The following is a 16,748-nucleotide window of genomic DNA, read 5'->3' on the forward strand; positions in this document are numbered from 1 at the left end:
AAATTTAGAGTATCTTGTATCTTTCAGTGTTCTTTGACAGAATTTTGCGCTTAGCTAAGCTAAGAAGCTACTGATAATAGCTTCATATTTCTGAAATGACAGTAGTTTCTACTTCTTAGCAAACCTTTCGCGCAAATTTTAAAATTCTATACTCTTGTTTGTCTGTGCTCTTCTTTGTTATAAATAGAAAACAGTTACATGACGTATTTCCAGGCACCAGTTAAAAGACAGAATGAACAAAGTGTTTTTGATGGACTGGAAACATCTCTTTAAACCAACCTCAAAATCAAATCCTACGTTTTTAAAGTAAATTGAGGGCCTTTCATAGTCATTTTATTTCTCTTTGCTGTTTTAACATACATGTAACAAGTTTACAGGTTCTTCAAAACGCCACTCTACCTCAGAGCCAGGCCCTTAATCCAGCAGGGTGCACTCTCCTGTGCGTTTTTCATAAAAATGGCATTACACTGGGCACGGCAGATTTTAGTAGCACTTGCTCTTCTCATAAAATAAAGTGGCCACCTGCACCCCTGAGGAAGCCATAACCCCTATTTGATTTCAGCTATTACACTTACTTTAGCACAGAGGCATAAGAGCAGGAAAGAGATGGATTTGTGCAGCTAGAAAAAGCTGAAAATAGGAGTAAAAAAATGTTTTTTAAATTCGTTTGTAACCAAAAAAGAAGTGAAACTAAGCAGCAAGGGATGGTCCAATATATCATATGCGTGCTGTTCTTCTCAGTGCATCAGGATGTAAACTTCATCCTGCCTCGTGAATTCAGTGATAGCAACCAGTGATGGAGGACAGATTGTAAAACGGAAGCAGACAGAGCCAGTCTATCTGAGGAATACGTCTTGTTAAAAGCTGCAGGAACTACTGGAGCATGTTATGGGTGTCTGCCGTACAGGTACAACCCGTCTATTTTTTAACAGGTTGGGTTGATATGAGTACGGAAAAAAGGGAAAAAATGCGCATTTGCCAGATTTCAGCATCAGACAGACTGAAACCAATTACCGCTCCAGCTGTTCTCCATCAGCTTGGTTTGTACACGGACACTAACAGCTAACAGGTGGCTGAGTTGAGACGTAACACGAAATACTCGGCACTTTGCATTCCTTAAAAAACAAAAAGAACAAAAAATTCAGGCAATAACATACAATAGAAAAAAAGCAGAATTCAGTTATGGCGGTTCTTCCTTCTCGGGCACTTCCTTTGCTGTCTAATCGCTAAACATGACGAGCCATCACTTTGGGTCGGAGACAAGGGGAAGGAAATGGCTGGGTTTAAGGTGGCGAGGTTTATCTACGGTCTACTACGTCTGGTATTTTTTTCTATCATAGGAAACATAAAAAAAGAAGGTATGAAGGCATTGAAGTGGTTAAAAAAACAGTTAAAGGGCAACACGTCACATGAAGGAAAGCACTAGTCTGTCGAATTGTAATAAATAAGTTGTACGTTTGGTTCACAGCCGTCCCTTCTTGACTTAATGTTTTGTTTAATGCTCTGGCGTTAAAAGGCTGTTGGTTTTAAATGTGATTCCTGCTGACCCGACAAACTGACACACAGAGCTCAAAGAAGGGAGGAAAGTCTGTGCTAGAGGGCTTTAGGGGAGTGATATGAAAGACAAAGAAGCAGAACGGTGATACATTGATATGTCTTTGAGTTTCATGTCACTGAATTCGACTAGGCCTATCATCCTCTATCCGACGGGGAGCGCCCCCTGTGTTAATCGGTTTTCTTCTCCTCAGGATCCTTCTCTCCAACATCCTCGCCGGCATCGTCGTCTTCCTCGTCTGGACCCTCCAGCTCAGCGGCGCGTTGCCTCTCCTCTTCTTCATCCTCCTCTTCCTCCTCTTCGTCAGTCAGGCCCTCCCTCTTGAGCGCGTCAATGTCATCCGGGCCGTCATCGGACTCAGCTGTGCAGATGCCGTAGCACATCAGGCTAATTACACCCAGCGGTAAGCCGAAGAGGAAGCAGCCCAGCAGTGGAGAGCTGCGAAACACTGACTGATGTGGGGGACCAGAGAGGATGAGGGATGAATGATGGAAGGCAGATAAAAAAATGAAAGCATTAGAGAGATATTGTAATAAATGAGAGCAGCAAGAGAGGATAGAGGACATTTTTCTTCACATGTAAGTATGTGCAGTAGAAATTAAATCTTTAACCATTTTACAAAGACAATTCATTTTCTAACAAACCCTTTTTAGGTATGGTCTCCTGGAAACTTCTGACAAAAATGTCATGAGAGCAAATTTTCCGAAATGCCTGTTCACACACACCCCGCACAGCCTAAAATTTCCCTTAATGAACAAGAGGTAAGACATGGCGTAAAAAGGACACTATTGCGTCATTTAAAAGTCATGGGCCCCTGGGAATTTTGGGACTTTTACCTTCCCACATCAGTTCACCCTAACTTTTCATGGTAGGTTTCCACCATAGACTGTATATAGAGTGGCAGCGTGGCTCCACCATTTACCATTGTACAGTTTTGAAGCCAAAATACCCCAGTCACAGGCACAGCCAGCAGCCAACAATTATTATGTTTTTCTTTTGAGAGTCTAATCGCTCCTTGACTCTACCTCCCGACATATTTCACAAGCCCCGAAAAATATACACAAGAATGGCAGCAGTCAATCATCCCTGCACGTTAAGCCTCGTTTTTAACCTTATATAACTAATGAAAACGAAACTTTTCAGAAGAAAGAGGACTTGAATTCAAGGCAGCCAAATGATTTCTTCAAATCACAAAATCTTCAAATCGGACATGAAAAACGTTTCTATGAGGTGTGTTAATTTTTTAAAGTTTGACCACAGCCCATCTGGGACGACTGGGAAGCCAGATTTTTTGACCTATACTGCAGCCAGTCACCAGGGGGAGCAGTTTGTTGTGGGGACCTCACTCAGAGCCGAGCAAGATGACATCCGTTTTTTTTTACAGTCTATGGTTTCGGCCCTGGTAACACGTTTCACCAGAAAACCATAGACTATAAAAAAAATAAAAAAAAATAAAAAAATTGATATCACCTTGCTCGGCTCACTGTAAGGTCGCCACAATACTGCTCCCCCTTGTGGCTGGCTGCATTATAGGTCTATGGTTTTGGCCTTGTTTACACAATGTTTCATCAGAAAACCACAGACTGTTGTAAAAAAAAAAAAAAGAATAAATAAATAAAAATTATGTCATCTTGCTCGGCTCTATGTGAGGTTGCCACAAATACCGCCCCCCCTGGTGGCTGGCTGCGGTATAGGTCAAAAACTCTGTCAAAGAAACTCGGTCAAACTTTAAAAAATAAATGCACCTTGGTAGAAATGTTTCTCACATGCCATTTCCAGGGTGTTATGGAGATATCATTGGGCTGCAGTGTCTTCAAGTCCTCTTTTTTTCCTGAAACGTTTCGATTTTATTAGTTATCAAGCATAAACATGGGGTTTTTACATCACTTGTAATGATGATCGTCAATTGCCATTCCTGTGTAGTTTTTCAGGATCAGTAGAATATAACAAGAGGGAGGACAGATCAGACTCATTGTATATATATTCACCTATTTATTTTTATTTTTATTTTTTTCACAGTCTCTACTGCACAGACTCTGGCTGTACAATGGTAAAAGACAATGCCATGCTATCCACTCTATTTACAGTCTGTGCCTAAAACACAAAAAACTCACTGAAAAAAATCTGCGTTTACTTGGAAACCTTAAGGAATTGAAAATGCTGTACTATGCATGCCAGGCCTGTAGTTGGCGATATAACTGTAGAGTCCTTCGGTAGTATGGACTGATCGCAGCTGGGAACTTTGGCTTCTGTTTAAACCACAACAGTGGTTTACTGAGAGGACTATTCAAGCTCACAAACAAAACACAAATCACACAAACAAATTCTCTCCATCTTCAGTTGTGTTTTGAGTTTATTACTGTTACATAAAACTATCACGTCTCTTTGAATCCACTTTGTTAACAAAGTAAAGAGCTCTAAGTAGAGACAATTCAGATTTTACTCGGAACGCAGACCCACAAATTATTTGTGTGTGGAGGAAAAAAAAAAACATGAACCAGCTTCCATGATTTTTTGCACTGGTGCTCCATTTTTATTCATATTATTCATTCATTTGCATCAGGCCATTAAGCCTGGCGAGTGTGTTCAGCAGCCAGGTCACAAATCATTTGCAGAAACTCGGCAGGCTTTAATATTTTAGTGTTAATTAAATTTCCGTCGTATAATTTACAGTGTGTGTGTTTTGTTTTAGACTGTTTGTACTACAGCTTGTCTCGTTTGTTTATGATTAGTTTAGACTTTTCAGAGTAGCCTTTCATGAATAGTCCTCTGGGGTCTGTTGTGCTATCATAGAGCACAGTTTGATCCTCAACAAATAAAGAAACATCTCAATTGAAACTCAAATTAATTGTCTGTCTCAATGTTTTCTGCACACACACACCTTTTTTTCTTTCTTCCTAAGATGACTGACTTTGATTGCTTGCTAAATTCTAACAGTGCCTCTTTTGTGTTATCTGTTGTCTGTATTTACTTACAATCTGCTGATAATTAACCATAATTACATGGTAGATCATTAAGTCCTTTTTAAACACACTGTCCTCTTCTCACTTGACGAAAGAACTGGTGCTTTCTTTGCTTCATTTTCACCCCACGATAGAATCTGTTATCTGTCAAGGGTTCTTAACTAAATGTCAAGCCAACACAAAAATCCACTACGTGTCACACGTCTTAAAGCTGTCAGTAAGGCATTGCTGTTTAGAGATTATTACAGTGACACCTGTGGCCAGAATTGGTAGTGTTTTTCCAAGATGAAGACTCCCATGAGCACAGTCATCCACTGTAAAAAAGATGGCTTGGAAGCAAATTAACAAAGAGTTGATCTTCTTTTTAACACTTCTTTTCTTTGTTCAAGACAGATTTTTCCAGGATGCAAAGCAACGAGGTTATGTATTTATTTAAAGATACTCAACACTATTTTCGAAATGTGAAGACAAGCAAACTTTGTAAACTCATCTTGAACCGTAGTTTAAAGTCATAAATTCACTAGTCTGCATAATCGGCTTTTGTGGCTTGGTGTGTATGTGGTTTACAACATTTCTTAACCAAGCCTCCAGTGGACACTAAAGGAACTGCAGTTTTCAGCACTTCCCCATAGGCTTCGGATTTATAAACTGGGGATTGCCACTTGGTGGAAACTTGGCACTGGAGGGTGAGGGTTAGCTGAACTTTCCGGGCATTAAAATTAGAAAGTAAGTAACCAGATGGCTACATGGCGCAATAAATACTGGTAACCTATGATATAGTGGCTGAGCAGCGATATTCGTGCAAGTCTTTGAGTTTTTGTCAGTTGTTACCATGTGCTTGTATGCTGAGGTGTTATTTTTACTTGATCTCAAACTGCACCCCCTGTTTTTTCCTCTCTTCTCCCAATGTTTTTATTTAATATCTATTGCAAAGGGGGCGCTAGGAGGCTGGCGGTTCCTAGGTTTATCCCATTCCTGTTTGTTTTCCCCATGTCTAAGTTTCTTATATGTCTTGGGAGGGATGTAACTGAAACGAAATTTCCCCTTGGGCATCAATAAAGTATCCTGATTCTGATTCTAGATAGGCCATTGATCCAAGTGCATTTTGTTGAGCCATAAAAACGTGGCGTCATCCTGTTAGTCAGTCCAAAAATTACCTAATTCTTACCCAATTATCTAATCTAGTTTTATCTCCAACTATTTTTAATTGCAGTCATATCTGTAGCGCTGGTTAATGTCTACTTCAATTATGCTATAATGCATTTCTAACTACCCGGATGTAAACAAGCACAGATCAAATGTGACATCTCGTAGTGTGGCATCGTTTTGATGATGTTTACCAGGTTGTATAAGACTGTGTCTGGTTAGAAACCAGACACAGAAAGTTAAGTTAGAAACCAATCGACCTGCTCAGGCAAGGAGGACTAAAACCTGGGACTTCTAGCTTTAAAGTGATACTCCGGGATGGAACAAGTTGGGTCCTATCACAAGGTTTAGGGCAGAAATTACCCCTACAGCAGTGTTTTTGTGCAGCAGAAGCTCAGAGCGCTTGCACCAAACACCCCCTCCCTGCTCCTCTGCAGGTTTCCTCTGCACTCAGACGGGGCCATATTTTACTTGACCAAAAACACAAATAAACGGACTCCCACCAAAAAAATCTGATATTGGTCTGCATTCACGCTTTATTCAGAGAATTTTCAGCGCGTTACTTTCACACAAAAACACAGCTAAATAAGGCTCTAGTTCTCATCGTGTCGTAAAACAGCGCTACCTCTGCTGCAGAGCCAAAGCTGGCAACGAGGCGCTCGTCCCTTAGTGTATCAGTCCGCACGCAGCGTGCCAGATATAAACAAACACAGGTAGTCTGCCAGGACGGAGAGACACGATGAGAACTAGAGCCTTATTTAGCAGTGTTTTTGTGTGAAAGTAACGCGCTGAAAATTCTCTAAATAATGTGCAAACCAATTTGACAATTTTTACTTGCACAATCTGAAAGCTGGAGGTTAGACATGTTAAGGAACCTGAACCTTATTTTGACTGCTCATCCTTTTTAAGACAAGGAAACTAATTGTTTTTGAACATCTCCTCATGAACAGTCTAATTCAGCCTGATGCCCTATAAACTCTAAATAGGTCTAGGGTTCGTCACTTAACACCTTGAAACATCATCCAGCTTTTCACAAGGGTTACGAAAGGACAAGTCTACATTTTCTTCTTCAAAGATGGGGCTGAAAATGGCGTCATTTGGCCTTTATATAGCAAGAAACATCAGTTGTGCCTAATATAACAGGAGTCATCAGAGACAATGTACCTCGAAGGGGGCACTCAGTCACAACTTCTGTCAGCTGCTGAGCTGAGAGGAAGAGAAATATTCACATCCCCTCCAGTCACTGCCACTGCAAGAAGGATGGTAATTGCCCCTGCTGTGATGCTACATAAGCTAGAGATGGGTATGCTATGCTAACAGAGGTGGCTGTGAGTCATTGGGTCTAATGGCTGCTTCCTCATGCTCCTGTCAGACGCCTGTTTAGATGGGCTCTCTGGGGGCAAGGAGATGGCTGCTGCCTATCTCCTAGGTGTCATATCATGGCAGTGTGAGCCGGAGTAGCCATGGTGATAGTTGCAGGGCGCTAAATAAGGGAAGCGAGAGGGAATAGCATTTCCTGTCTCTCAGAGGTGTAAAACTAAGCCTGTGTACAACATCTTGGTTTCTACTCTGGTGCTAATTGCTTATTGTTGGTGAAGAGCAAACCTTAAAATGATGCTCCCATGCAGCTAAAAGAATGAAATTATGCTTGATTGCTTACTTCTGAGTCTTGATATCCCAGCAAGACATCCACCAGGTTAAAACTATGACCAAAATATTTTTACTCAACTCTTTTATTTCTCTTTCTTCCTGCATAAAATACTAATTCCCTGTCTGTATTTCTTTAAAGGCATTGTTAAGAGTAGCTCTACCCGTGGTTTGAAGCAACTCTGCCACCCCGAGAAGCATAACAACACTGGTGTATTTACATTCCTATCACACCCTCGGTAAAAATACACCCGCTCTCCCGAAAGAACCGACAACTTAGAGAAAAAGTGGGAGGAGAAGCCGGCTCAGCCTCCTGACCCTCTCTGCTCCCTCATTACTCCACCTCCTCCTGCTCTGCCGCCTGTTTCTTTCTCCCTGCTCGGTGTTTACTGCCGGCATTGCATATTCTCAGCTGAACTCCTCGTAACGTCCTATGAATGTTGTTTTGCTCCTGCAGGGAGAGAGCAGGGCACTCGGGCATTTGTATTACAGTTTTACTGAACTTGGCGCAGGTTGTATGTATGAATATATATTCATATATACAGTATTTACCCCCATTTGGAAGAGTCAAGGTGAAGCAGGGTGTGAGGCATTTTAACAAGTGCAAGGGCGCTCGCAAAAATGATCAGGTTTAAATTTAGAGCTTGAGAAAAACTAGGGCAAGGACATAGGTGCAAAGTAACATGAAATAAACAAAGTTTTCAGTGTAAATAGAAAAAGTAAACATACTCAGTGACCCTAATCTGCACTTTTTACATTGAGTGTTTTAGCCCCTTTCAGCTCATTGTTTTGGCTCTGTTAAAGATCTAAATACCGAGGATGACTGATGTTTTTAAAATATTCAAATATTTATTAACAGTTAAAGAAAATTGAATAGTTCATTTGACTATTACCTCAACTCAAAAACTGTTTTTTTAAAACTGTTTTCATGAGACCCTGGTGGAAGCAGGATTTATTCGCTGAATGGTGAATAAGGGCATTTTAAAACTTTTCAAAACTTGTCAAGAAGACCAGGGTTTCTCAAGTACTCTTTATATTAAGGTAACTTCTCAACCATTTGGTAAAAGGATAAGTTTTACAGCAATATCCAGAGAATTATAGTACCCTGAAGCATTTTTACCATAATGCTTCAACAATCTCGGCTAGGGGAGAAATTTAAACGGTACCGGAAAGAAGAAAATATGAGCTTGCTTTCTGGGCATGATCTCCAACTCATTTTTGACCAAAGTAACCAAAAAAAGAACAAAAAAAAGTTTGGGGCCCAGATATGCGTCTAGCCAAACAAACAAACAGGTCCATTGGTCAGAAAGTATGTTATGAAACAGACATTTGGCTGTAGCATTAGTCGAAGTATTAGCTGCATGGATGACAGACAAAATTAGCTAAATAACTAACTGCTTAATGAAAATGAGGCATGTGTTGGATGTCATATGTCCAGGAGACGTCCTGGAAACCCCCTATGCACCAAATTCAAATTGTGCATGCCTACTCTGCATAAATAGCGATAAGCAGGAGAAGCGGTGATGGTGTCTCCTAAATCTAGATTTGCTGTTTATTTCAACATCATCATACTCTTCCAAAGATTTCATTCAATCCCCTAATATTCGTTCTCTCGGCATATTTCGTTTTAAACTGTATTGCATAAGCATGATGTCCACCATCTTTGAAACAGGCTAACAGGTGCGGTAATCCTGCTGTTAGCACCATAGACTGCATACAAAGTGGACAGTGTGGCTCCACCATTTATCATTGTACGGTTTTGGAGCCAAAATACCATTGTCACAGGCGCAGCCATTGGTAGCAGTTGTGCAGCCAGAGTCTGGGAGATAGAGACTGTGAGGGATTCTGGGAGAATCTGAGTGGAGCCAGGTGACAAAAATAACAATTATTTTTTTCTTTCAAGAGTCTAATCACTTCTTGACTCTACCTCCTGACATACTTTTCAATCCTCGAAAAAAAATACACAAGAACAGCAGCAACAATCAGACGTGAGAAACATTTCTGCGAGTTTGTCCAAGTTTGACCACAGCCCATGTGGAATGACTGGAGAGCTGGATTTTTTTACCTAAACTGCAGCCAGCCACCAGGGGGAGCAGTTTTTGTGGCAACCTCACTTCAGCGTCCATTTTTCTATAGGCTATGGTTAGTGCCTGTAATGGTGGGGTCTACCACTAATAAATTTAATGCTATGCTGGGATCCTAACCCGACTCATCAATTGTTTTTTTCCACTTATAGTAAAAATGGTCCATTTCAGTGCTAATGACTGGATGTGCATGAAACCTGGGTGATAAAGGGTTTCAAACTGTTTGTTTTTTTGCCATTAAAAAAAACCCTTCCAAAATAACAAAAACATTCCAAATAGCAGAAAAAGCATAAGTGCAAGTTCCCTGTAAAACAGGTGCTGAACTAGCGTTCTGGGAGGAACTTGTACAAAGAAAAACAAATAAATAAGGCCAAGTGCAAACTTTATGAAGTTAAACTAAATTAACTTAATACTTAAATGATATCCTTTTGTATGTCATACTTTATCAGCCTCCAACAACTTTGTAGTCGTATAATAATTTCTGCCTCTTTATGTCTCCAGGGGGACTATTCCACCTATTCCATTATTTTGCTAACAGTTAGCAGTGACTCTGACTACTACTTTTGCCCAAAATGCCTATGCCTACTAAATACTGTCTACTTAAGAGCACCAAAAAAAAGTCAACAGTAGCTACTGGATTGTGAACAAAGTGGAGCTTTTTGCTGCTAAAATGCTTAATATTTAACCCCAGGAGCTGGTGGAGACCAAAATAGAGCTAAAAGAGAATGATTTTGTGTCAGAGATGGCGCTACAGCAGAAGCTTCGCATGAAGGAAGAGAGAGTTAAACTGAGAAGCCTGTCTGAAATCTGACATCATCTTATGTACGTTAAGGTGGATTTTTCTGTAAAATATGTAATCTGTAATAACAGCAAAATTCTGTATGTAGTTATTAATTTAATGTTTGAATTCAACAGTTTGTCGATCATTTCACAAATCAGCCTGAAATGAACTCACCATAATGGTTGATCTCGCATCAAAGGCCACACGTTTGATCCTCTGGATGATGCCATCACCTCCATATGCCTGCAGGGAGACAGCATTTGATGTGTGTGGTCTGGTGAGCTTTCAAAGCCTCACACACTCCATCATTTTTGGGTTTTGATGCCATTACTTTGAGACTTTCCCTTATAAAGAAAACACATGTTGATAAAAGCTTCTCCAGAGCGTCAGATGTAGAAAGTACTGCTTAATTAAGTGCTCGACTCGTGTTTGTTTACTGTCCAGCAGGTCCCGTCTGCCTGAGCTCATTTATTGGAAGCAGCACCTGCACTGCCGATGACTGATCCGTCCCAACGCTAATTCATCAGGACGGCCAATTAGTGAGCAATGACTAAGCATGACTTGTGTGAACGAGCTGGAGGTGGGCAGGGGATGATTTCTGTGGAAGCAGCTGTTGCACAGGCTTCAGCTTATGCTGTGTGACGGCTGTTTAAACACTTCGTATGGGAGGTTTTTACATTTCTATAAAGATGTTCTTTTTGGAAATTTCAAAGGAGCAAATGATGATAAGGATGAAAGAAAGAGTCACAGGACCTGTAAGAGGAGATATACGTTTTTTTTTTAATTCCCTGAAATGCTGCAGAAGAGACACTGCAGCCTGTCAGCTCTGTCCTCTTCTGGCTGGTTTGTGCTCCACGCGAGGCTAAACGCACCACCTGTCTACCTTAATGTTCACGCTTTGCGGGCTCCTTTTAAGAAACAAAAAAGTTCAAGAATTTTAGTCATGCACGGGGTAAAAAAATCAGCTTTCCCAGAGAGAAGATGAAAAGAGCTCCCTTGAAGTCTTACAGGAACTTTTTTGCATCATGTGCATCATTTTTAATGTATTTTAATGCTTTTAACTCAGCTTTTCCTCAGCGAGGCACAAAGCAGCCTTAAGACACCTCGTGGCAGTCTTTAAGAGCCTGATTCTGTCCAGGCTTTGGCATGAGCTGGTGTGCAGAAACATGGTGGTTTCTGTTTCTCTTTATTTGGTGGGAGGAGGTTTGTTATGCCAGGCAAAAATAGCTCAGACCTTTGTTGGAAAAAAAGAAAAAAAGAAAAAAGGAGAGGACCTCTGGCTGTTTGGCTTATGGTTTCATACATCTGGTGAGTCTCGTGTAGTGCGCGGGGAGCAATGACATTTCTTTTCCAGATTAGAGCACAATGCAGAGTCGTGTAGTAATTTGGGTGTGTGACTGAAGAGACGGAATTATTGCAGATAATCTATTCAGGAGAGACAGCAATATGAAATCTAAACATGCAAAAGAAGATTGCAAAAATATCTCATCTGGGTGAAATATTTTCCAGGGGGGGACTTAGAATGCGAGGCAACATGCCTGATTAATGAAGACTACTGGTGTGATTACAATGGTACAACACACAAGAGGGAGGGGAGAGGCTGTGCTGCGCTGAATGCATAAACAAAAAAACAGGAGAGAGGAAGAGGGAAGATGGAGCGATCTGGACCTGTGCAGAACCGTTCAAAACGCTGGTGATGAATTGGACCAGCTGCTCCATGGTCTCAATCGGCTCGCCGGGCAGGAAGTACTGCTCGTTGGAGGTGTTGAGGATGATAACAGAGGGTACCGTCACCTCACTGAGGAAACAAGAAACAGGAATCTTCTTAACCTTCAGGCTGGGATTATCAAAGAGCATCATCAAGATAGGAACAAATTGTGGTTTCTTGAGAGAACAAATTGTAACAGGGAGATTACAATAGAGGGATAAACAAACTCTTTGTACTCTGAAAGTGAACTTTTCCCATGGGACATTCTCTTAAAGAGAGGATTCTGCAGCCTGGACTATTTCAGGGTGGCATTTCTTCTATCTTTTATGCAAACAGTGTGCAACTCAGGGCTTTATAGGGCCGAGCCGGTCACAGTTAAAGAGACCTCTGCAAATTACGGCTGACAAGGGAATCGCAGGAAGTCCAGTGGAAAGCAACTCTCACTAAACACACACACTGAAAGCCAGTAGTCCAGTGTTACCTTATTTCAGAGACACAGACTGTACACTCAAGCCTGCTTACTTCCACAAATCAGCAGAGGAATTACAGAGCTCAGCGAGATAACAAACAAGGTCACATAAACAAGCAATCCCTCTTTCACATGTCTAGCACAAAGCACCAAACCCAGGCTTAGATAAGGTATCCAAGTGCTTAGAAACACACACACACACACACACAAAAAAAACGCTCAGGCACACCAACAGTCTATCACAGCGCTGCCACACTCACATCCCCGCGGTGTTACTCAACCTGGCAACAAATTTCACACACACGCACTCGTATCCATCACTGTCCCAATCCACCACCCAGCTGAGATCAGGAGTGCAAACACACACGCCCGAGCAGTCGACTCATCGACGCCTCACAACTCTGTCCAGCTGAGATCCACAATCACAATCACACACCCAAACCCACACACACATGACGAGTGTGTATTCCATCTGACACCCAGCCTAGTCCAACAGATGGCAGCCATTTAAAATAAATATGGATTAGCCCGTTCACCCCTGTGAGTGGAGGCTACCAGGGTTTGCTGCCTATAATGAAGGGTCATATACGGTGCTATAGCATAAAAACAGGATGTGGATTTAATGTTTGCTCTTTTCCTGTTAGCTGGAAAAAAACAGCTGCTACACAATCAGGGCTAATTATTATTTTTATTCATATTTATGATATTAGAAAACATTTGGATTATGCAACCAAATAAATTTGATTCTGTTTTTGCTAGATAACAAATTCTGTTTTTCTTTTGCAGCTGTGCTTTCAGTTTCAAGCTGAATCAGAAGGCTGAGAGAGATTAGCACCACCACAAAATTTAATTTGACCACACATGTAAAAAGACTTAATTTATTGACTTATTTATTTGGATTATTTCGCTCTTCGGTGAAAATAAGAGGAGAAAATAATACTTGTTGCGGTGGATTTATAATGTGCCAAGCTAGAGGGCAGTTAGCTAGCCTAGCCTCATTTAGATCTCTAGACTTTCCAAAACTTAAAGAAGTTGTCTTAAATCTTTAAAAGCTCTAAACGGAATTGGATAATAGTATATAAATTCCTACCTCCTTTTTTTTTGTAAATGTGGTGGAAATGGGAAAGTAATGCTTCAGAGCAAAAAACAAATGTATACTGATGTCTTGGCTAACTCTGCTAAGATTTAATTAGCTAACAGCCTGGTTTAAGAGGACCTACAAATTGGGACTTGTTTGCAAAGTTTGTTGTATTCTATTGTTGCACTCTTGGACACAAAAGTAATAAATTTCTGAAAGGGTGTGCTTACTAATGTTTTAAGAAACTATTCAGACGATGGAAGCTAGTAATCTGTTGCTAACTGTCTCAGCTAATGTATAGTCGTGAAGAGTCATGCAGAGTTTCTTTGACATTGAAATCAACATCTGAAGAAAACGTTGATATATAGCAGTTATAACTTTCTGTGGTTGTTTTTCAAGTGAATGACATCTGAAAACTAGCTTAAAAATTGTAGCTTTCTTCCTAAAAAGTGATGTTTTAAGTTAGCTCTAAACCTACCACATATAGTCTGTCTGGTAAAATTGCTGACGGATTGCACAATGTCATCATTTTCATGGGTTACTTTTTCCATATTTCTTGTGTTAATAATGTGCTAGCTATCTTGTTAATTTACAGCTTGCTAGCTTGCCCAGCAGGCTTTTAGATTAAGGATGGGAATTGATAAGATTTTGTCAATACTGATGCCCTTATTGATTCTGCTTATCGATCTGACTCTTTATCCATTCCCTTATCAACTCTTGTTGTGAATTTTCTTGGTACAAAAAGTAGCTTTACAGGTTTTCTGTGTCAACAACATTTAATTGAGTTTATACTGTAAGTGAAAAAAATGTAATTGGTCCCCGTCTGAATATTTCTGGGCTTAACTATACAGAAACTGGTGAAAATTGCACACAATGTGACGTTGACGTACTGTGTTGTAATACATTAATAATTCAAGTGGGCCACCTAGTGTCTCAAAGTGGTTATAGCAATAGTTTAAGTTGTTTGGAAGCTTTCTATTGTTATGAAGTCAGACATGAGCCTTTCAGTTGCCTGTTAGCTTTTGACATTTGAAATTCTCAGTATTTTTTACAAAGAGTTGATGTGATATGTTTCTGTGATAAAAGTTGAAACTCTGCTCTGAAGCTTAAGTTTTACTGATGTATGCTAACTGCTAGCATATCAATGCAGTTTCTCATATACGTTAGCATCAAGCTTGCGCTATTTTGTTGTTTTGGTAAATAAGGTGATTTTTACCATTTCTAATACACTGAATATAAATCTCTTGAGAGAGAGTAATGTACATTTCTTTATAAAGTCAGTTCTTCAGTAAAACTTCAAGCTGAAAATCCTGAATCAGAGTTTTCTTGGGAAACGTTATCTAACTGCTAAGCTAAGATAGCAGCTGCAGACTAGTCGGTGTAAGGCCCGGCGGCTCCAGCACGATGTAAAGAATTGATAAAGGAACCATTAAGCACAAAGGCTAACGATATCGATGGATTGAAACATTTCTTATTGATTTTCAACAGGAACCGGTTTTCGATTCCCATCCCTATTTAAGATAGACATATAGTAAGACAACAAGGGTTTTTTTTGTTGTTTGAATCTCCTGCATGTGTATAGGACTTTGTGTGTTTTGAAACAAGCTAACAAGCTAAACTTACATTTAAAATTAGCTCTAAACTTAACACACACTTTCTGTAAGTCTGAAGAAATTGACATGTTGGACTGGTATCCTTTTCTGTGGGTGTTTTTCCCTATTTCCATCCAGCAGATAGTAGTCTGCTAGCTAGCTTGATAAATTATAGCTTGCTAGCTTGTGTTGTAGGCTTTTAGATAACAATGATAGGTCTTGTGTTTACACAATTTTACCACTGATGTCTTATGTGTGTTTCTTTAAAGGATTTTGTATTTTGAAACAAGCTAAGCAAACTAGCTAGCTTGATAAATTTTAGCGTACTATTACTTGTGTTAAAGTCTTTCAGAAACTAGTATGACAATAGCTGGAAAATAAATGTGTGTAAATTGTAAGGACATTTTCTTTCCATGTATTTGTCACCATGAAATAAAAATTACTGAAACTTTTCTTTGAAAAAGAGGCAGTAAAATCAAACATCTAACATAAAGTTGGCATGCATTGCCAAAGATCAAGACATACTCATGTGGCTTTTGGTTTGTGTATGTGTGTGCATGAGTGTGTGTTTTTCAATTACTTAATGAGACTAGGGCTCATTATCAGCAGTTCATTAGCTCTTTTTTCCCTTAGTTTTCTTTTCACTTTCTGTTACCAGGGGCATTTTTCTCAGCTTTAATTATTGAAGAGGACTTAATTAAAAAACTTAGCTGTAAACTTGTTAGCAAAGGCTCGCTATTGTTGCTAGTTAGCCGAGGGAATGGCACTCTTTTCCAAAAAACATTTATTAGAGATTCCACAAAAGCAGCATTTAGTATGCAAATCAAATGACGACTGCTTTGTGTGGACGTAATGATGCTTCCAGTCATTCAACCTTCACGGTTACAACTCCTCTCTTCCCACACGGGCTTTAAAGTCACCTCACATCCCTTCCAGTTCCTCACTCACTGCCCACAATGCATTCTATATAAGGGGTTAGCAATAATCCCACATTTAAACAGAGACAGGGAGAGCCTCGGGCTTATAGTGCTGCTCATGTTGTGTGTGTGTGCGTGATTCCAAGTGTGTCCATGTGCCTCTAGTGAAAGCAGAGCCAGCCCTACGCCAGACAGACCGCTGCCAGAACACAGTAATCGCTGTGATGACAGAAAGAGGGATAAAAAGCCATCAGATTTATTTCCACGGTCGTCCTAAGGGAGAGAATTAGTGGACATTGACAGGCCAGGATTTCATTCCTCAAAAGAGGGCAATTAATCCAGTGCTGCAGTGGCCAAAACCAACCCTGTTAAGCTCAAGGAAATACATATTGTAAGTACTCATAAAAACGAGGAAGGCTAATCACATCCTTTATCCGAAAATAAAAACACTATCAGTTGAATTTTGGCTGCTTACTGAGAATCTGATCATCAAGCGCCGTCATGCTTCCAAAAATGGACTCCGACTGCACGCACTTTTAATTACAGAGGACTTTAGAGACCATGTCAGCTATAATCTCTATCATACAAACAATAACATGCTTAAATTAAAAGAACATCCTGTAGCGGTCTATTACGCTCGCAGAAGACACCCACAACATTACACAAAGACTCATAATTAGATACAGTAGGTTGGTAGACACAAAACAGACACGCCAACTGCTCCAGCCCTGCCGGCCTGTAACACTAGCAGGGCTCTGTCTAATTAAAAGTGTGGGTTGTCGGTGTGCAGAGCTTTCACAGAAAGAGA

General features: G+C 40.3%; 1 protein-coding gene across 1 annotated transcript in view; it reads right to left on the reverse strand.

The window, feature by feature from the left end:
• Positions 1-444: 444 nt before the first annotated feature.
• The window catches only part of tmx3b (thioredoxin related transmembrane protein 3b), a 48,337-nt gene continuing 32,033 nt past the window's right edge, over positions 445-16,748 (reverse strand). Inside the window, exons 14-16 of the mRNA XM_074693573.1 lie at positions 11,845-11,974; positions 10,351-10,419; positions 445-2,007 (exon numbers count right to left, since the gene is read on the reverse strand). Of these exons, the coding sequence (XP_074549674.1) occupies positions 1,726-2,007; positions 10,351-10,419; positions 11,845-11,974 (481 nt within the window). The 3' untranslated portion in view covers positions 445-1,725. The remainder of the gene's footprint in view (positions 2,008-10,350; positions 10,420-11,844; positions 11,975-16,748) is intronic.

The sequence above is a fragment of the Halichoeres trimaculatus genome, unplaced genomic scaffold (assembly GCF_033239565.1).
Source record: "Halichoeres trimaculatus isolate MK-OKI-2021-1 unplaced genomic scaffold, fHalTri1.1 fHalTri1_scaffold_18, whole genome shotgun sequence".
In the NCBI taxonomy this organism is placed as follows: Eukaryota; Metazoa; Chordata; class Actinopteri; order Labriformes; family Labridae; genus Halichoeres; species Halichoeres trimaculatus.